The sequence below is a fragment of the Pantherophis guttatus genome, chromosome 12 (assembly GCF_059756535.1).
Source record: "Pantherophis guttatus breed Tessera chromosome 12, ASM5975653v1, whole genome shotgun sequence".
NCBI classification, from domain to species: domain Eukaryota; kingdom Metazoa; phylum Chordata; class Lepidosauria; order Squamata; family Colubridae; genus Pantherophis; species Pantherophis guttatus.
Window position 1 is genome coordinate 4,284,669 of NC_142074.1, and position 21,243 is coordinate 4,305,911.

At 45.5% G+C, this 21,243-nt stretch overlaps 1 protein-coding gene across 2 annotated transcripts in view; it reads left to right on the forward strand.

The window, feature by feature from the left end:
- Positions 1-15,157, forward strand: part of NEXMIF (neurite extension and migration factor) — a 412,598-nt gene extending 397,441 nt beyond the window's left edge. For both annotated transcript variants that reach the window (XM_060692038.2, XM_034435116.3), the window contains exon 5: positions 1,196-15,157. In XM_060692038.2, coding sequence (XP_060548021.2) covers positions 1,196-5,562 — 4,367 coding nt within the window. In that variant the 3' untranslated portion in view covers positions 5,563-15,157. The remainder of the gene's footprint in view (positions 1-1,195) is intronic.
- Positions 15,158-21,243: the final 6,086 nt, after the last annotated feature.

The following is a 21,243-nucleotide window of genomic DNA, read 5'->3' on the forward strand; positions in this document are numbered from 1 at the left end:
AGCAGGCACAAAAATAGGAAGGGAAGTGATTGAAGTCTGGAAAATGGGGCCTTCGTCAGTCAACAGGAGTGCTGATTTACCACCAGCTTATCAAGTATTTAGGAGGCTGAGGGCTTGACAGCACAAGGAAACAACAGCCAACAATTTAATAGCCAGCCAACAAGACTCCAATCAACAACTAAAAACCCCCACACAATAAGCACCACATAAATACTAACCATAGAATAGCCCAAAGCACACATTCCAGCAGAGGAGAAGTTCCCTGAGGATGGGCTCCAGCACAAATCTTGAAGTTCAGAAGACTAAACCTCTGGTCCCAGTGACCAACCCAAATTGGATCCTGCTGCATTATATATGTTCACAAATCATGTGCCTTGATTTTTTGACACACACACCCCCATTAGTTCTTGGATTATATTTTATTTATGGTTATAAAAATATAGTTTATCTACATAAAAAAATACAATTTTCCAATCTACAATATCATTGTACATTTTCAGATCAAACTCTCTGTGCCATTTCGGCAAAATCTGATCATGAGCATCTTAGGCTGAGTAAGAAAAAAATGAATTAGAAGTGCCTCTGCTTTTACAAAAATGTAAACATTTTTGGCCTCTTCAACTTTTTCTGCAGAGCCTGATCAACATGCATTAGGGGATAATAATAATAATATTCATGTACATGGAAATTAAATTTGAAAACAATAGAATTGTTATTATTAAAAATTCTCTGTACAGTGACCTCATCTGAGCTCAACTTGACATGAGAATATTAATTCAAACTATCTTACAAAGGTAAACAAGAAACCGAAAGCAGTGATACTTTTTATAACTGCTGGCCCAGAATTTCTGAGAGTTATTTTTTTAAAGTGAATTTAATAATGCATCAAGTCAATCAAACTAATTCATACTGTTCACCTTCCTCTGTGGCTCCATCTTCCATCAAAAATGGAAAGATCCAGAATGGCATTCTTACTAACCCTCTCTTTCTCTCTCTCTCTCTCTCTCTCTCTCTCTCTCTCCCTCCCTCCCTCCCTCGCCCTCCCTCCTTCTCTCCCTCCCTCCCTCCCTCTCTCTCTCTCTCTCCCTCCCTCCCTCTCTCTCTCTCCCTCTCCCTCCCTTCCTCCCTCTCTCTCTCTCTCCCTCCCTCCCTCTCTCTCTCTCTCTCTCACTCTCTATCTTGGCTCTTCTTTCAGAATCGAGCAATCTGGATGGTGACGACAAACCCCTCCATGGGGCAGCGGACGCTGCAGCCCCCTTTCTGGCCGTGACGTCCACAGGAGCAGCTCAGAAAGAAAGCCGATCCCAGCCAGCTCCGACTTCCAAGAAGGCCTGTTGGCTGAGCCCTCCTTCCCCCCTGAGACTGGCTGATGTCCCCGACCACATTTCCGATGACTCCTCCTCCGTCCATGCCATTTCCCTCACCTCATGCGTCACGAAGGGCATGAGCGCCTGGTCCCTGCCGGGAGACTGTGAGAAGGCCCCCTTCACCATGATGGAGCCCGGAAGCATGTCTGCCTTCACTGGCGACTGCCTGATGCAGCCGAGTCGGACTTGCCTGGGTTGCTTTATTGAGTCGAAGGACAGCCTGGATCCAGAACCCGGCATAAGCCTGAAAGTGGGCGACATAAATAGGGATTACGACACCTGTTCGGTCTCTGACATTGGGATCCACTGCATGAGCACGGGAGAGACCATGCGATACGGGGACCAGCTTCTTTCTGACCAGCTTTTAAGCTTCCCCGTGCATAAATCGAGAGCAGCCGACAAACGGGAGGCAGAGAAATCCGACAGTGACTCGGAGGATCCGACTCAGAAAAACTATTACGAGGGATTACTTTTGGACAAGTGCAATGGGGAGGAACCTTTACTAACCAACCCCAACCAGGAATGGGGTTATTTTGAATCTTTCATCAGTGAAAGCAAAATCGAGCTCCTTGACCTTTGCTCCAAAAATGAGCTCTCTGTAAATCTGTTTTCCGAGGAGGATGTGGATAATTACATGTTTGATGATGATGATTCAACCTTGGGAAGTGATGTCTGCTCTTTAAAGATTCGTTACGAATCCTTCCAGGACAATGTGAAGGAGAAAACGGGGGGCCTGCAAGAGGACACCCAGTTTAACTTCTTCCCCAGCGTGTTTAGCGGGTGTCCAAAAAGGGACAGTAGGACTGCTCTGAAGAGGGGACCCCGAGGGGCAACTGATCCTTCCCAATTCAAATCTGAGGAGACCATCATCTGGGGGGAAGAGGAGGGGGATGGACATCAGGAGGAGGAGGAGGAAGAGGAGGAAGAGGAGGAGGAAGACGAAGAGGGAGGTGAAAGTGAGAAAGTTGCCTTAAACAAATCTTGCACCAGTACAGAACTTGTACAGTACATCAGTCCCAAAAGAAATCACTTCTTGGAACTGGTGAACTCCACAGAGGACTCAGGGGAGTCCAGCGATGACAGCACCTGCACCGAATCATCTTTTGATGTGCTTCAAGACCTGAAGGACTGCAACAAGTATCTACCCCGGGACCACTCCAATTCCTTCATCCAACAGAATTACGGCCTGCGAGCCAAAAGGAAAGTGCGATATAGCGAAGACTACCTTTATGACGTGGATTCCATCGAGAGCGAGAAGATCGTGGACAAGAAGGAGTGGATCCCAGACGGTCCCAAGGAAGAAGACGACGATGACTGGTGTCCCAAGAAGAGGCGGAAAGTTTCTCGCAAGGAGCCCCCTGTCATCATCAAGTACATCATCATCAACCGGTTCAAAGGAGAGAAGCACATGTTAATCAAGCTTGGCAAAGTCGACCCCGGCGAGATGACGGTGACCTTGAGCGAGGAGTTGTTGAGCAAATATGCCAGGTTGGCCCCCCTGAAGTCGTTTTGGCAGGAGAGGTGGCAGACCCGGCTCAACTTCCTCAAATCTGCCCTCTACCAGAAGCAGAGTTTCTATCTCAACGGCTCCGAGGTGGCCTTCCTGTCCCACCCACGCAAGCGCAAGGGCAAGATAGCCCACCGGCACCGGATCCAGAGGATCAAGGCCATCGAGCAGCCCGTGGGCAAAGGCAGCTCTTGCTCATCAGAATCCAAGCAGCTCTGTTGCAGGATCACAGACGAGGAAGGGGGCCTGAAGGGGATCCGGGCCATGGCCATCGCGTCCCCCAGCTGCGTCAATGGCCTCCATTTGAGTGACATCGCTGGCCTGGCCCTCCCTCGAGGCAAAGCCCAGGAGAGGGAATTCAAAGGGCCCGAGAGAAAAGTCTTGCGCAGGATCAAATTCAAAAGTGAGGCCAGGTTGAAATGCAAGCGACTCAAAGCTGCCACCGCTCTGGCTGAGGTTTCGGCAGCCTTGGAGAGCCCAGAGTCGGCCACGGGGTTAAAGGACAAAAGTGCGCCTTGTGCTGCAGATGGCTCTCCTCTCTCAGAGAGCCAGGAGGACAAACTGGCAAAAAATGCCCTTTCCTTCCTACCCACCACCTGCACTTCAGACAAGCCAGCCGCATCTGCTAATCTGGCAGCAAACGTGCCCCTCATCCCTGGCGGGTACCTGCAGACGTTACTGGATGCCTCCGACTTGTCCCACAGCACTGGGATTGCGTACTTCAGTCCTGCCTCCTCGGAGCAGCCGCAGCAGCAGCAGCAGGAAACCCTCCCCAGCCTCGTTCAAGCAGAGAAGGCCTTCTGTGCCCTGCAGCCTGCCCAGAGCTGCATTTTGTCCCCACCGTCCGAATCAGAGTTACAGCAGTCCCCGAGTCCCCTGGAGATCGAGCCCAGCAACTTCCAAAGTGTTTGGCCAGCTGGCAAGGCAGGCAGCCCGAGCAGTCAAGGCTTTGCTGGGCAGCTCCCAGATGCCTCCCTGCTTTCGGCCGTAGAGTTTGGGAACTGTGCAGGGTCGGATGGCCTGCCAGCCTCGGGATACACCCAGGTCCATCTGAGCAACAGCAAGTTATTATACCAAAAAAAATTCCTCCTGGAGGGCCAGCAGTTGCAGTCAGATGACTCCTACCAGTCTTGTCCCTTCGGTAACCGAGAGGGGAATTTCCCCTTCCAGAGGGGCACGCTCAGCACCGATGACGGGAGACTTGTGAGCTTCGATTCGGTGGGCTCCCTTTCCGCCGCCTCTAGCAACTACAGCTCCTTGAGTTTAAAGTCTTGCGAGAAGGATGGAGATGATGAAATTGCTGATGACTTCTTAGCCCACTGCAGCCCCAAACTGGTGATTCAGCAAAGCATCGATGAAATAACGCCCTTGAAGGAGTCCACCGATCTTCTAGATATTTCTAACTTCACCCCCGACAAGTTCCGCCAGTCGTCCCTTTCGGAAATGTCTCCTCCGGATACCCCCAACCTTTCCCCACAAATTGCCGGGCCAGAAACTAAAACCCTGGGGAATATGAAGTGTTTCCCGGACGGCTCCCAAGTGGGGTTAAGCAACACCGAGAAGGTGAACTGGAGCTGTGGTGTTCTTCAAGCTCCAGACCAGGCGGATAATGGATTCACTTTAAATAATCATCAGTTTCAGTTCCATATGTTCACCGATGAGGATTCTGTCAGCCTCCTCGAAAAAAACCCATCCTTGTCAACTTTTAATGAGCCATCTGCCCAAGTTAGCACCAATAGCAAAGCGACAAAATCCAAGAGGAGAAGTTCAAGTAATAAAAATTTGGGTGCCAACCAAAGCCCAACCCAGAAAAATGTTCGGAAAAAATCCCCCAAAGCCAACAAAGGCTCTGAAAAGGCCCCCAGCAGAAATTCCAGGCAGTCTCCCAAAACTTCAAGGAAAGGGAAAAACGGGGCAGGGGTTAATGGAGAAAAGACCCTCGCCCTGGGCGATAGAGTAGCTGGTCTCTTGAACAGTTCACACTCCTCGTCAAAAACGTTAATCGAGTCCATCCAGCAGGGCAGCCCAAACGCCCTCCGGATAGGGAAGGCCAACGGCCTGTCCGGGGAATGGCCGCTGGGGAAGGACAGCAGCGGTGGCTGGTCCGAAACCAGCATAGGAAGTGCCAACAGCCTTCTTGATGATGATCAAAGAGAATTTGAGGAGCCGTCCAACATTTTGTCAAACATTGCATCTGGCATGGCAGATGTTCAGAGATTTATGATGGCCTCCATCGAGCCCTTGTGGGGGCCTGTCGGCCACAGCGATGTCTCTGATCTCTTCCGATCGCCCGAATCAAACAGTCTGAAACTGAAAACTCTTAAGATCCTGGCTGGCACGTCTCCCGAGTCCAAGAAGAAGGTCAACGGCAGCTCTTCGGGAGCGGGACGCAACCACAAATCGGGGAACAAGGGCTTGAGTAAAACCGGCAGCCGAGCTGCTCCGGGCGATCCGGGACGTTCCAGTTCATCGGCCGGCTACGCCACAGACATTCATTCTCCTTTTTTTGATAAAAGCTATAGTAACCTGAGCACTTTAGCCAAAAATGAACCTACCCATAAAAAGCTCTACCGACACAAATCCACGTCAAAGTCCCTGCGTGACGAGAACTGCAAAGTCAAGCGGGCAGAGAGAGAGCAGGGCCACAAAGGCCCAACCACAGTAGTTTCCTTTGAAAAACTGAGGTAATACCACACCAAGCTGGCTGGAATGCACCCTAACTTCCTTGCTCCCTGCTAAGCCCATCCCTGCTCATATTTTCCTACTTGGGAAACCAGAATTGCATGAAAGAGACATTTCCCTTTTACAGGTCTTTTTTCCGTTGTCGTTGTTGTTCTTGGTTTCGTTCTCAACGTGCATGAAAACACTTATTTCTTGCAAGCTACTTCAAAAAGAATGACTTTTTTTTCTGGCTTGGCTGGGGCCGGGGGGGTTGAACACCGACTAACAAAGCTGTTCCCTTTTTTTCTTGCTGTTTGGCTTCTTCTGATTTGAATTCCTTTATTTATTTTAAAGGGTTAATTCTGTGCTCTTTTTTTAATGGTTTGGAAAAGAGAGGAAGGGAGGGGGGGAAGACTCCCGGGGAAGGGGGGGGAGACTTTTTGTAAAAAAAAAAACAAAACACACCCAAAAAAGAGCTGCGTCCCCGAAGCTGAGATTTTTAAAGGGTCTTTTTACATTTGCAGAAGTCACAGTTTCATCCCTAGTTGAGTGCTAAGAGATGATTCCACGTGTTTTGATTCCTGATGATACCTTTCTCCCTACACCCCAGAGCTCCGTCTTTCAAACACCCCCCCCCCACCCCCCATATGATTCCACAAGTTAAGATGGCATATCAAATCTTTGGTTTTTCTGCAGGGATACAGACTACATTCTTCTTAAGGCAGAAACAGCATTTGGGGGTTTACCTGTGTTTGGAGAAGAGCTGCTGTCTTTTTCTAGGAAGAAGTTTGGAGTTTGCTTGGTTTCCCAACCCTTCCCCTGCCCCCTTTTTTTTTTTAATTCCCCTTTGTTTACCCCATGTCTTTCTTTTGCTCAAAAAGAGGAAAAAATGCAATGCCTTGTCATATGTCCAAGTGTTTAAAGTGCTGAAATGGAAAGTTAGAAGTGGTGAGAGCTTTGGAAGCCAATCTCCTTCCCCTTTTCCAAAGGCCTCTTCTTGTACGATAATCGCTGCCCTCTGACCAACACCACAAATTGTGCCAAACTCCAAGTGTTGTACTGTACATACTTTTACATCTCTTCTGGGTTGTGAATGTTTGGTGGTGCTTTTTCTTTCTTGATTTCTTTTTTTTTTTAATTTGACGATAAACATTCCGGTGAAACAATTGGCCAACTCTCTTAGGCAGCCGCCGCCACCCAAAAGTTGAGGATCTGTTTGCTCCTGAGGTACTGAATGTTTTACGGACCTACCTGAGTTCTTCTCTGTGCCAAATTGACTTACCTCATTGAATGGCTGTTTTCCTGTAGCTTGCAACTCTAAAGGAGGTGGGGAGAAGGTGGGAGAGGCTTTAAAAAAATAGGGATAGCTGGGCCCTCTCCAAAATCTGAACGAATACAGATATATATACAAATAGAAAACAAGGTAGTAAAAAAAAATAATTATAATATTAATCACTCAAAGTAACAGTATTGGAAATTCAAGCGATTGCATTTAGTGGTTTTAAAAGCAGCTGTTTTTCTATCACCTGTTTTGTTTTGAGCCAAGCCTCCCAGCGGAAGATAATTTCAAAAGCAAAGTTGTATTGTTGGCACTTTGTATCCGTTTTCTATATTTTGTAATACAAACCTGGGAATTTTAGGAAAAAAAAAAGCCGTCTGAAAAAAAAAAAAACCAGAGCGATGCATTTCATAGACACTATATTGATAATTTCATTTTGAGCTTTTTTGTAACCATTTTTATGCTCCTTGTCGCAGGAAAAACTCGCTGACTCAAAAATATGATGTTTTCTAAATGTTTTAACCTTTGCAATGACAATATTATTTGAAGGTTTGTAAAAAAAAAAAAAAAATTGAATCAAATGTAATTGTTAATGCGATTCCAGATGTAATGTCAGCCCTCTCACCTGCCAGGGAACGTGGAATCAACTTCCCATCATCCCTAACTGTGAATGTCCGGGAATGCAGTCCACACTTCCAGAGGGGCACAGATGGGGGGAGGGAAGAATCAAGATGGCAGTTGCCACCACATGCAACTACAAAGCCTGTGGGGGCTTCAGTCCAGCCATCATGGCTACCATCTTGGCTTTCCAAACACCCCTCACCCCTCAGGGAGTCTGATTTACACACCTCAAAGAAAGTTGACCTTCTTGTGATTGAGGGTCCAGATTCAGAATGTTTAAAAATGGAGCGTTTTCCCCCTACACACGCACACGCACCCCTCTGAGAGGAATAAGTGCTGGCTACTTAAGGAAATACTATTCCCCCAAAGATCTTATTTCGAACCGTATTCCCTGCCCCAGATCTCCCTCGAAGGAAAAAAATGTCTTAACGTTTATTGCGTACCTGAGCCTGTGTTTTTGCTCTTGATCTATGGTGAAACTTGATGGGGTGGGGGTGGGGGGGACTTCTTGTAGAGGAGAAGGGAGTGAATTGATGCACTGAAAAAGAGTCTTAGGGAAAAGGCTGATGAGCAATTGATGGAGTGATTACAGCAGCCCCCGGGCCAGCTTACTTTTCTTTCAGGATTCGGGGTTTTAGTTCTGAGATACCGAAATGTGTTTGGCTCCCCTCCTTCCACTTCAGTAAAAGAAGAGAAAGCAGATGCCTAAAAAAAATTCCAGACTATGTAAGAGAAAGCCATTCCCCTTACAGGAACCCTCTGAGAGAAGATGGGTGTAGTAGGCTTGTCCAAGCCCCCAAGTTTACATAAAAAATAGTGTTCCTAATGCCTGTATCTCTGGAAACAATACTGTGTGCTAAAGCCCTCCAATTGGGTTAGACTTCAGTTCCCCTAATCCTGAGTCATCACCCTTGATGGCTCAGGACTAGAGGAGTTGATATCCAAGGCATTTTAGGGCAATGGTTGCACTGGTTGATTGGTCAAGGTAAGAAGGACTCACCTTCTATTTGCTGATTCCATGTCATTGTCCATACTGTCCTGGGAACTAGAAGAAGAAAGCTCTAATTTCACAAGGAGACTATGCTTAAGGATGAACAGAGAGGGCTGGTCCATTCCATACCAGCACACATGGGCTGAACTTTGGAAGGACTCTCACCTGGAGGTCATCAGCCTAAGCACTGCAGGGAGTAGAGACAGGATCCCTCACCATTGTCAAGCTTCAAAGACCAACACAGACAACACTGTGATTCTTCTAAGAAGATTTTTTTTTATTGTTCCTCACCTGTAGACAGAATCTTGCCACACTAAAGCAAACTTCTTGCCCCATCAAATTTACTTGCCCTCCTTCTGGGAATACAAACAATATCCCCATCGCAGCCATCTTCTGGAGGAGGGCATCATCCTCCTTAATAGGACCTTCATCTCTTTTCACCAAAGAAAGGTGTGCACCAGGACATCTTTTGGGAATAAAGACGGGTGAGGCACCAGGCAGCATTGCACTCATGTGATTGCCTTGCCTTGTTGCACACCATAGTATTCTACTTGGGATGCCAAGGCGGGATTTCTTTTGCTTTCTTTAACTTCTCCCCATTCAATGGGTCTTCTTCACCATCAACAGATGTAGGTCATTCATTGTTGCAAATATCTAGAGCAGCATCCTGAACAAATGGGGCCATTCTCCACTCTCTCAGTATCAGCAAAGTGGACAGGGAATTGCTGTCACGTGCCAGGGCTCATCCCCCTCCGCTTACACCCACCAGTCTATCACCACTGCTGGACTGAGCCAGGGGCAGATCTGTTGGACATCCTGGGCAGAGTTCCTCAACTTCATCACCTTTAAGCTGGGTGGATTTCAGCTCCCAGAATTCCCCAACTATGCAGCAGGCGCTGAGATTGAAAAACATTGGCTTACGGCAAGAGGACTCAAAATATGTAGCCTTGCCCCTTTGTGCTTAGCAAAGACGGCAATGAGTCAAAATATGCCATGTCAAGAACACATGCAAACGTTCAAGAGCCCAGTGAGAGGTCTGGAGGTCAAGATACCCACAGGGCAATTGGCATCTACGTGGGTCCTTTAAAAAATGCTTTCGATGATTATGGTCCTGCTGATAGGAAACATGGTGGAATGTCCGTGCAAGGAAGACCAAACCAAAACACCTGGGAGCCACGTGTGCCACAGACCAAACCATTGTAAAATAGATGGGTTGGTGATCCATCGGCCCTCCTGTGTGGAAGTTCTATGCAAATAGAAAATAAGCAGGGGATATGCAATTGGAATAGAATAGTAGAATCTTGGAGGTATTCTAGCCAACCCCTGCCCAACACAGGAATCCTTATACCATCCCTGTCTTTTTTCTCTGTTATGAAAGAGGTTTCCTTGAAGCTAAGGCTCCCCGCCCACTTCCAAGTAGGTAGCATTCACATTGGTTTTCCCCAGATGCAGTCAAGAGGTACGACTTTATTTCCACATGAAATCCTCTAAAAAGAGGGGTCCAAATCCCGAATTATCAGCTAAAGGATTTGCAGTACTTTCAATTCGCATTTTTTTCTGCCTGTTGAATCCCTAGCTGATAAGCTAAATACATTTATTTAGTAAATGTATCCATAAAATAAATTTGACTTCCATCTTTCTCTATCTAAATAAGTGTTTTGCAAACTTGGCCACTTTAAGATGTGTAAAAATCTAATACTTTTTTTTCTTTGTTGTACTTTATTTCAATTTATTTTTATAAATGCACTTCTTACTTTTTGTCTTTGATAATACATGTATTTTTAGCTTTGTATTTTATTCTTTTCTTTTTTATTGTTTCAGAAACAATCAAAGGATTTTTTTTAAAAAAGCTGGCTGGGGAATTTTGGGAAATGAAGTCCATACAGCTTAAAGTGGCCAGTTTGAAAAACACTGATCTAGACCTTTCTCCGTGTGTTCAGCCTTGCAAGGCTGGCCTGCAATTAGCTCTCTGTCCTTTTTTTTTTTTCTTAGTCAACCCCCCCCAAGCTGTGGGCATCCTTAATCTCAACCTGCTCCCTGTTACAGTTCACCGCTAAGTGCTGTGCTTTCCAAATGCCGTTTCTCATATTTTTGGGTGGTTTTTTTTTTTTATCAAATTCCATTCATCCATTACACTGATCAATCTCCCTCCCTCCCTTTCACTCTGACACTTATTCTCACACTTGCACACAGAGAGAGCTCAGAATTCCTAGGGAAGCCAGTGTGTTTTGTGCCAACTTATTCTGTTGGGGTTGGATCTTTCTGCTACCTCAGCTCCTTGGCATTCTCACAAGTCCTTTCTCTTTATGCTTTGGCCAAAAATGTCACAGCTGTGTTTGAGATGTGCATTGGAACATAGAATAACAAGGCGGAAAAGGACCTTGGAGGACTTGTAATCCAACCCTTTGCTCGAGCAGGAGACCCTAGACCATTCCAGACCAATGGCTGTCCAGTCTCTTCTTGAAAGCCTCCAGTGATGGAGCACCCACAACTTCCAGAGGCAAACTGTTCCACTGGTTACCTGTTCTCACTGTTAGGAAATTTCTCCTTAGTTCCAGGTTGGGTATGCCTTTTTATCAGAAATTGATTAAAAGCCGTGTAAATAGGGTCTCAGTCTTGGACTTTCTCCACATTTCTTCTTTTTCAAACGTATTTCCACATCTTGCACAGCCACGTTTCCTCCTGAATTTGAACTCCTCCCCTGTTCTCTGACCCCTTTCTCTTGCTTGCAACTGTTTTGTCAGTAGCATCCAGCTATCAATCTCTATTTTTAATCTTTTCAGGTCATTTAGCAATGACAGGAAGAAAGGCAGAGGATGCTAGACTGGCAGCCCTTCAGAGGAGGACGGGGCAGCCACAGCAAGATCATAGAGCAGATATGAATCAGGGACCCCCATCCTCAAAGGGGCTGCAGCCGAGCCAGCCTGGGAGGGAGGCACTTCAGGAATTTTAAGGCACCTCTTTTGCGGAGGTCTCAAGCAGCCTTTCTCAACCTCAGCAACTGTAAGATGTGTGGATTTTACTCCTTCCATGAAGATTCGAAGGCAGAGCATCCTTTTGAAAAGCTTTTCAGGATTGTTGGAGAAAGGGGTTCATTTTTCTCAGGGCTCAATGTTGTTTCCCAGCAGATTTTCCAAGAAATGAGAACCTATTTTCCTCTCCACCCGTCTGTGCCAAAAAGCAGGAAATGAACCAAGGATCCTTCTTTTTCATTGCCTGTCGCTGTATGACAAGGGGTTGTCTTCTAAACTGTGGACTGGAACACACGACCATTTCTTGCGATCTTAGATTTAATATTTAAATATCATATTGCAGGTTGAGGCAAACATCTGAGCATCTGATGAGCAAAACTGAGCACCTCAGTTTTGACCGATGCTCCTGTGTCTAAATTAGGGCATCCTTTTTCTATCTGTCACTTTCCACATGGGAATCTGGTTATCTTTCGGAAGGGAGAGCAGTGAGATAACAGCCGGTAGGCACACATGCACACATGCACGCACATATGCACACCCTTCACAACTGTTGCTTGATGCTTAAGAATCAGGGCAAAACACAACATAGCCAGAAGAAGCTTTTTTCCCCATGCATGTCAGCAACAGGGGCAGCCGTGTCTATTGTTTATGTGATGCATCATTTGAAAAGAGCTGCAGGCTGCCATCTTGATTTTTTTGACCATACTCTGTGCAGACTCCCAGTTTAAAACAATATTCTAGAGAGGCTATGCTGCCTGTGGCCTCTCCTCCATTGTTACCCTCTGGGGATTTGGGAAGTTGTAATTCATCACATCTGGGCTGTGGTGAGAAAGGCTGCCTTAAGGTTCCCGTCCTTTGCTCAAGTGGAAAGAGGACTGCTGCGAACACGGATTCCCAAGCCAGAGGAAGCCCCAAACGCTCCATAAAAGTTAAAAGATATTTGGGGGAGGGGGAATGATCTACCAATGCACATGTCTTGTCCCAGATTTACCTCTGCTAAGGGAACTGGAATAAAACTGGAATAATAAAACTGGAATTAATTTGCATCGTAAGGCATGCTTTTTCAAAAACTGCTTTCCCTTTTCTTGTATTTCCTTTTTTTAAAAAGGCAGTTCTACAAGTAGTCCTCAAGTTACAACAACAATCGGGACTGGAATTTCAGACACAAAGCAATGTAGTCATTAAGAGAGCCACAATATCCGTCCAACTTGATTTTATGACCATTTTTACCCCAACCATTTGTCTGGAACGGTGTAGGGTTTCCTGCTTGAGCAGGAGGTTGGACTAGAAGACCTTTAAGGTCCCTTCCAACTCTTGTTATTCTGAGCTGCATAGTCGTTAAGTGGATCACATCACCAGATTGTTACCTTGATCTGCTTCCCCAACTGCTTGTCAGAGGCTGGCTGGGAAGGTCCCAAGTGTGATCATGTGACTACAAGACTGTAAATGCCAGCCAGATCAAATTGCTATCTCCTGACTGTCACGGTTACGCAACAGTCATAACTTCGAGGGCAGGTCACGAGTCACTTTTTCCAAGGTGGTCATAACTTGGAATTGTTAAACAGTTGTAAGTTGAGGACTAACTGTATTTTTCCCACCAGGTTCATTTCTTTCCCACCCTTCTTGCTGCAGCGGTAAATCTAAAGGCATCTTTTAAAATTAGGTCTGAACCCAGACAGGTGGAAGGGGTGACCCAGTCTTAACGTTGAGTCCTATTGAGAGAAATGGCCTTCCCAAATTGGAAGTTCTCTTCAAGTTGGCCAAGGGCTGTGGGAACTCCTAGCCCTGTGGCTCTCAAGGATGCCAGGATGGAGAAGGCCTCCTTTGCAACCCATCCCCATCCCATCAGATAGCAAGGTGCACGGAGCAGCTCCCATCTGGCACCTGAGACTGACAGCTTCTCCGATTCCAGTGCATGCTCTCTTTTTCAAAAAAATAAACGCACAAAGGAGATGGGTTAAAGTGAATGGGGGGAGGGGGGACATCTTTAGCTGAAGTAAGGCTGTGTACATTCTGTTTCTCAGGTAAACAAAGGACCCTACGGACATTGGAGATTCGGCCTTGAAGGGTGGGGGAGGCCAAGGGGGAAATGGGGCTGGACTGCGAGGGGATGATGCCTGAGAGATTGGCATGGGAAGAAAATGGAGCCTGCAAACACTGGAAGAGTTGGGTGGGGTGTTACAAAAGAGCCTTTTGAGATGTAGAGCAGGGGTCTTCAAACTTGGCCACTTTAAGACTTGGGGACTTCAACTCCCAGAATTCTGGGAGTTGAAGTCCCCAAGTGGCATAGAACATAGAATAATAGAGTTGGAAGGGACCTTGGAGGTCTTCTAGTCCAACCCTCTGCTCAAGCAGGAGACCCTATACTATTCCAGACAAGTGGCTGTCCAGTGTCTTCTGAAAAAGCCACCAGCCAATGTCTGAAGGCAAGCCGTTCCACTGGTTGATTGTTCTCACTGTTAGGAAATTTCTCCTTAATTTCATGTTGCTTCTCTACTTGGTTAGTTCCCATCAATTGCTTCTTGTCTTGCTTTTTGATGCTTTGTAGGAGCCCCTCAAATATTGGAACACTGCTATCCTGTCTCCCCTAGTCCTTCTTTTCATTAGACTAGACAGACATACAAGTCTTAAAGTTGCCATGTTTGGAGACCCCTGACGTAGAGAAAGGAGAAAGGGTTGTTCAAAAGCACAAAAGGGGGTATATTTTGAAACTGTGAGGGAGGCAACGAAGCCTCCATTCAGCTGCTTTTTTCGTTCTGAGTCCCCTTCGGAAGCAGGGGAACCCCCTGCTCTCCTTCTGCAATTCAGGGTGGGCCCCGCTGCCCCCATTGCTTTGAATGTACTGCTCCTTCGCTTCACTTTCGTAGAATTAGAGGCACCTCTCTCCTGAGTTGCAATTTAGGCGGGATCTGCAGGGTGTGGGCAAGAAAGTCAAGATGTCGGGCGCCACGGTGCCATCTGGGCTCTGCCTGTGTTTGAGGTGCATCACTTTGATCCCAGCTGCCATCTGGACTTCCTTGGCCGCATCCTTGGGGACACCCCCGGTTGCCACTGTTTTACGGTGCTAACTTTGATCGCCCCTCCCCCCAAGCATTGAGGCGAAGCTACTTGGCCCTTGGAATGAATGTAACATACCAATTTCCGTTTAATGGTGTACACTGCAATTTTAACATATTTGTGAATGATTTGCCTTTTATTTTTCCTTTTTTTCTTTTAGAACAAGCTTTATATATATTCTGTAGAGTCAATTGAAGTATAATTCTTAAGGATCACTCTAAGACGCCTACAAAATCTTGTATATTTTTAAGTGTGCCAATTTGTAAAATATTTTGTAAGTGTATATTTTTCTTAGGAAAGTGCTGTGAAGTGTTTGTATGTGTGCGGTTCCCCTTTTTGGCACTCCACCGAGGTGCTAATAAAAGGATGTATACTTCAAAGGTTTCTGGTTTTAAAAACCAAAATACAAAGAAAAAAATTAAACTTTTGTTGGGAATTTTGTAATAAAAAGAAATGTTGTGAAAGAGTGTAGTGATATTGTGTAAAGGAAACTGGAAAAAAAAATTTGTGAGCGCTTTGCTGTTTTATAGATCCTCCTGTAAATTATTCTTGTAATATTTTTGGTTTTGTTGTTCTTGTTGCAAAGGTTTTAAATATTTGTGACTGACTCTGTACGGTGAAAACGTCATATTGTTAACTTGCTGAGTTTTGTTATATTGTTTATGGAATAAATAAAAATAAAAAAACTCATTTTAAGATGAAGTATGCAAAGAAATTAAGGTCCCATTTTTTTGAATATCAGTCTGGTGGCAGAATATGATTTCAGACACAATTTCTAAACTCTGCAGGTCATTTTGTTCGAACTTGAGTTTCAAATTCTCTAAATCAGTGTTTCTCAACTTTGGCTACTTGAAGATATGTGGACTTCAGCTCCCAGAATTCCCCAGCTAAGGTTGAGAAATACTGCTCTAAATCAGGGGTCTCCAACCTTGGCAACTTTAAGCCTGGAAGACTTCAACTCCCAGAATTCCCCAGCCAGCAAAGCAAAGCTGGCTAGGGAATTCTGGGAGTTGAAGTCCTCCAGGCTTAAAGTTGCCAAGGTTGGAGACCCCTCCTCTAAATCACAAATGTAAATGCTTTAGCTTGATGAAGAAACAAAATTGTTAATTGCCTGCTCTTATTTGGTACTTATTCTCGTCAAATAGCTCAGTGCTATCTCCTGGTAGAAAATGTTTTATTTTTTCCTGGCAACAATTCTTCCAGTAATTTCTCCATGCTGTTTCCTCTTTTGCTCTGCAATATTCAGATCTGGAGATTCCTCTCCTTCAAGTAGCTTCCGAAGCACTCAATTAAATGGCTGGATGATGACTTTTGTGAGAAAAACTAACTTTATCCCTAACTGGTGCGAATCTTCTCCAAATGTGGAAAGGTCTGTTGAGGTCAATGGACCTCCCAGGTATGTTGGAAAGGGAATGTGGCCACCTTGATTCGACACATTGCCATAAAGTGATGTGTTTAGCTTTGACTTTCCATGCTGAATGAGCCTAGTGATCAATAATTAGTACATAGCATGGATGGAGAACCCAACTGATTCAGTAAGCCATGGCTAAACCACTTTTGCCTGTTAAAGAAATGAGAGTTTATTGGAATTCAGAGAGTTCCACCCACAGCTTCTCCTTTGCAAACTTGAGGGACATCTTTACCATTGGATCTGAAGACCAACAGCCTACTTGGAAAACCAGGAGGAAAAGGAAATCCTGCTCCCTGCCCACATTTGATGGGCATCTCACCATTTTGCACCTTTCTCTTGCCAATCATCTTCTACAGCAGACTGTCGTCAAGACATTACAATGTCCATCGTGCCTGTCCCCATGGCCAGTGGCTGGAATGACCTGTTTCAGACTGTTGCACCAGGACTTCTCAACTAAGGGCCTACTACACCCCCTTAGTGGCAGATATTGTGAAGACAAAGATGGTCTTTATTTTCAGAGCATGTACTGGCCATTCAGACCAGAAATAGACAGAATAATTGGCTGACTATCTGGTCCTCTATTTCCATTTGGTCAGAAATGGGCTATTTTTCAAGAGAAGACTCCACAATTGCGTGACAAGGAAAAAAGGGGAGGACTTTATATTTAAGTCCTTCCAGGTGAAGCTGCCCCCAGACTCTTTCTCACATTTTTTTTACTTTCCTGAGTTGAGCTGAGTGGATGGCCTTCTTCTCCATCCTCCTTGCCATAGCTAGAATGTTCATGTGGTTGCTGACTGAGGCCAGGAAACAGGAATAATAATAATAATAATAATAATAATAATAATAATAATAATAATAATAATAATAATAATAATAATTTTATTTCTATACCGCCCTTCTCCCGAAGGACTCAGGGCAGTGTACAGCCTATTTAAAAACACAGAACAAAACAACGATTAAAATTTAAAATCATTAAATAATTAGGCTCCAATTAAAATCCCAAAAATTTAAAATACCCCAATTTAAAATTATTGTGTTGATAGCCCGGCCTGGCGGAACAACAGGGTCTTCAGTGCGCAGCGAAACACCCGGAGGTCAGAGATCTTACGTATTTCCAGGGGTAGTTCGTTCCACAGGGCTGGGGCTCCCACAGAGAAGGCCCTCCCCCTGGGTGTCGCCAGCCGGCATAACTTGGCCGATGGCACCCTGAGGAGTCCCTCTCTGTGGGAGCGGACTGGTCGGTGGGAGGCTACTGGTGACAGAAGTCGGTCTCGAAGGTACCCGGGTCCTGTGCCATGGAGCGCTTTAAAGGTGGTGACCAACACCTTGAATCGCACCCGGAAGACCACTGGGAGCCAGTGCAGCTCGCGCAGGAGGGGTGTCACGTGGGCGCAACGAGTTGCACCCATAAGCACCCGCGCGGCCGCATTCTGGACCAGTTGGAGCCTCCGAGTGCTCTTCAAGAGGAGCCCCATGATGAGGGTGTCCTTTGGGAGGGGAAAACATAGAAAATGTACTCCTTCCCTCTTAGGATCTTAGTGGGGGACATAATCACAACAGAAGGCAACCATGCATGCTACAACTGTTGCATACGTTTATTGGATAAAATCTTGAACGAGAGATCCTTTGGTGCTCTCTGGGCTTGGTTGTCCCAAAGGTGCTTTTTCAAAACTTGGCTTTCTTTGTTTTTCCTTGAAGACATTTTATTTCTCATCCAAGAAGCTTCTTCAGTTCTGAATGAAGAAGCTTGAAATCAGAAGACTGAAGACGTTTCTTCGATGAGAAGTGAAACTTGTTCAAGGAAAAAACGAAGTCCAGTTGTCTTTTGAAAAAGCATTTTTGGAACAACCAGGACCGGCATGACTGGGGAATCTCTACAGACACACTGAGCTTGGTTGTTTTCCTGCAGACGTTTTATTACCCAACTAGGTAACATCATCAGTACCAGTCTTAAATACAACTGACTTTCTAAAAACATTTCTCAGTTTCAAATAACAAGGGGTCCACATTGTTCTTCAAGACGATTTTCCCAACTCATGAAAGTAGAGAGATTGTTTAAATGAACAATCAGATAGTTAGGCAACATTTTGTAGCTTCCCAATTCCAGAAGGATTTCTTAGAGTGAAAAAGATGGTGAGAGAAGTAGAAGGCAAAAAACATCAAATAATAATTACCTATAGAATGGAGAAGCTCTTATTATACATCATACCTGTACACATCCTTCTCGAGCTTTTTAAAGTTTACACACTCCTTTTAGTCTAGTTTAATCTAGTGAAAGGAAGAACTAGGGGTGACATGGGGCAGTTTTCCGATATTTGAGGGACTGCCAGAAAGAAGGGGGAGGGGTCAACTGATTTTTCCAAAGCACTTGAAGGCAGGACAAGAAGCAACGGATGGAAACTAACCAAGGAGAGAAGCAATAGTGCTATAGCACTTCAACAGCACTTCAATTTATATACTGCTTCACAGTGCTTTACAGCCCTCTCTAAGCGGTTTACATAGTCAGCATATTGTTCCCAAACAATCTGGGTCCTCATTTTACCAACCTCAGAAGGATGGAAGGTTGAACCAACCTTGAAGCAACCTGGAATTAAGGAGAAACTTCCTAATAGTGAGGACAATTAAACCAGTGGAACATCGGAACATCCAGAAGTTGGGTGCTCCAACACTGGAGGTTTTTAAGAAGCGACTGGACACAAACGAAACAAACAAAATGTTAAGAAGTTATATTTATGCAGCTATACTTACCAAGCACATCTAAATTTTATTAAAGTAACTAAAATATCTTTACAATCCCCAAGGCATGTCACAACTTTTGAGCACCCCTAATGTTTGGAAATTGAAAGTTGCAAAATTTAACACGCCCTACGTGGGCAGCCACTTGTCTGAAACGGTATTGGTATAGGGTCTCCTGCTTTAGCAGGGGATTGGACTAGAAGACCTTCAATTCCCTTCCAACTCCGATCCTGGTGAAGATGATCTCCCCTTTTATACCCTGAAAGGGTTGGCTTCTGACCATCTGGATTCCTGGGACATTCTTGATCATCAAAGTTCATATCCTCATTTTCAGCCCTTTTATCCATCAGTTTCCTTTGATTTTCTCCTGCTCTTTGGCACGTCATTGTCTGAGCTCCCCACCGCATGCTGTTGCATTTCTGTGCACCTGCTTATTTAGGGGGAAGTGAATGCACTTCGTTCGGCCAACCATTCATCACAGACTTCATTAAGCTCATTATCCATCGGGATTAGTCGAGAAGGTCACTTGCTGGGCACATCTGCCAAGAACATTCCTTGCAAAGCTGGTTTTTTCTCTGGTTCAGCTAGCCTTGGTTGTCGTGGGTCCAAACTCCCCTTCCAAAGAAATGCCCACCTGCATTTTCTGTCTCTACAGGTGTGTAGGTGGGAAAGTGTTCTGTGATGCATCTAAAAAGGAAGCAGAACTTCAATCAGGAAGCCACAGCTGCCATCTTGGCATACAATCCTCATGGCCGTCTCTGGTGGCCACATCTGAATTCTGCTTTTTTTTTTCCAGGTTTAATTTCTAGGCAGATGTGGGCATGGTGCCAACAAAGCCCTGGCTGCAGTTGCTCCTATTTTTATCTCCTAAGAAGGCCTGTTATGTACGGTATATGCTACTAAAACTCTCTTTGTGTTTCTTCTTTGTGCCCTCAAGTTAGGCAAATAGTGAATGATACCACGACACTTTTGAATCAAGGTACCTGAAATTTAAAGAATGCATTAAAAAAATCTGGGGCCCCTTGAAACTTCTATTGTATTCATATCAGTTTTATTCACAAAGCTGTGGCCTTTGCAGCATCCCTATGGTCACATGATCGTGATTTCCTAGGCTCCCTGCCAACTTCCCATAACATAAGCAAGGTCATTTGGAAAGCCTGCAGGCAGTCAGAAGCTATTCCTGCTCCCGTTGGCTTTTTCCCATGGACTCTTTCTGTTTAAATAAGTACATATTGATTTATTATTGAAGTTTATTTGAAATTTGTTTGCCACTACAATAAAAGGTAGTCCTCACCTTACAACCATTCATTTAGTGACTATTTGAATTTACAAAGGCATTATTTATTTATTTATTTAGTCAGATTTATATGCCGCCCTTCTCCCGCAGGACTCGGGGCGACTCACAACAATAAAACAACCCGACAATAAATAAGAGTTAAATAATATTAAAACCAATTTAAAATCCCCAATCCCCAAATTAAAATCCACAACAGATCAGGGAAGTTGGTGAAAAAGCCATGTCTTTAGGTCGGTGTGGAAGGTGCGGAGGTCGGGGGCCATCCGGAGCTTGGTGGGCAACCCATTCCAGAGGGTCGGTGCGACCACAGAGAACGCCCTCATCCTGGGGACCGCCAGCCGACACTGTCTAGCCGAGGGGACCCGGAGGAGGGCAGCCCTATGTGAGTGCACTGGGTGGTGGGAGGCCAGTAGGAGGTGATCCTGCAGATACCCCAGGCCCATGCCATGAAGGGCTTTATGGGTAAGTACCAGCACCTTGAAGCGGATCCGGAGGACCACCGGTAACTAGTGCAGCTTGCGCAATAGCGGTGTTATGTGGGAGTAGTGGGACGCACCCATAACTACTCGCACGGCCGCATTCTGGACCAGTTGGAGCCTCCGGGTACACCCCAAGGGCAGCCCCATGTAGAGGGCATTGCAGTAATCCAACCGAGAGATGATGAGGGGATGAGTGACCGTACGGAGGGCGTCGCTGTCTAGAAAGGGTTGTAACTGGCACACCAGGCGAACCTGGGCGAATGCCCCCCTTGTCACGGCCGTTAGATGGTCCACTAAAGACAGCCGTGAATCAAGGAGGACGCAAAGTGACTAATGACCAATTTTCACGTTGCAGCAACCCCATGATCATGTGATCAAAATTCAGATGATTGGCAATTGGTTCATATTTATGACAGGTGGCACAATGGTTAGAATGCAGTACTGCAGGCTACTTCTGCTGATTGTCGACTGCCAGCAGTGCGGCAATTCAATTCTCATCGGCTCAAGGTTGACTCAGCCTTCCATCCTTCCAAGGTGGGTAAAATGAGTACCGACCGATCCAGATTGTTGGGAGCAATATGCTGATTCTGTAAACCACTTAGAGAGGGCTATAAAGCACTATGAAGCGGCATATAAGTCTGAGTGCTATTGCTATTTTGCGACCTTCTGACAAGCAAAGTCAATGCGGAAGCCACTTAACAACTTAACAACCATGTTACTAACTTAGCAACTGCCATGATTCACTGAACAACTATGTCAAGAAAGGCCGTAAGCCTTTCATGTCTTCATGTTTTAGCCTCCAGCCCCCTAATTATCTTTGTGCTCTTTTCTGCACTCTTTCCAAAGTCTCAACATCTTTTTTATA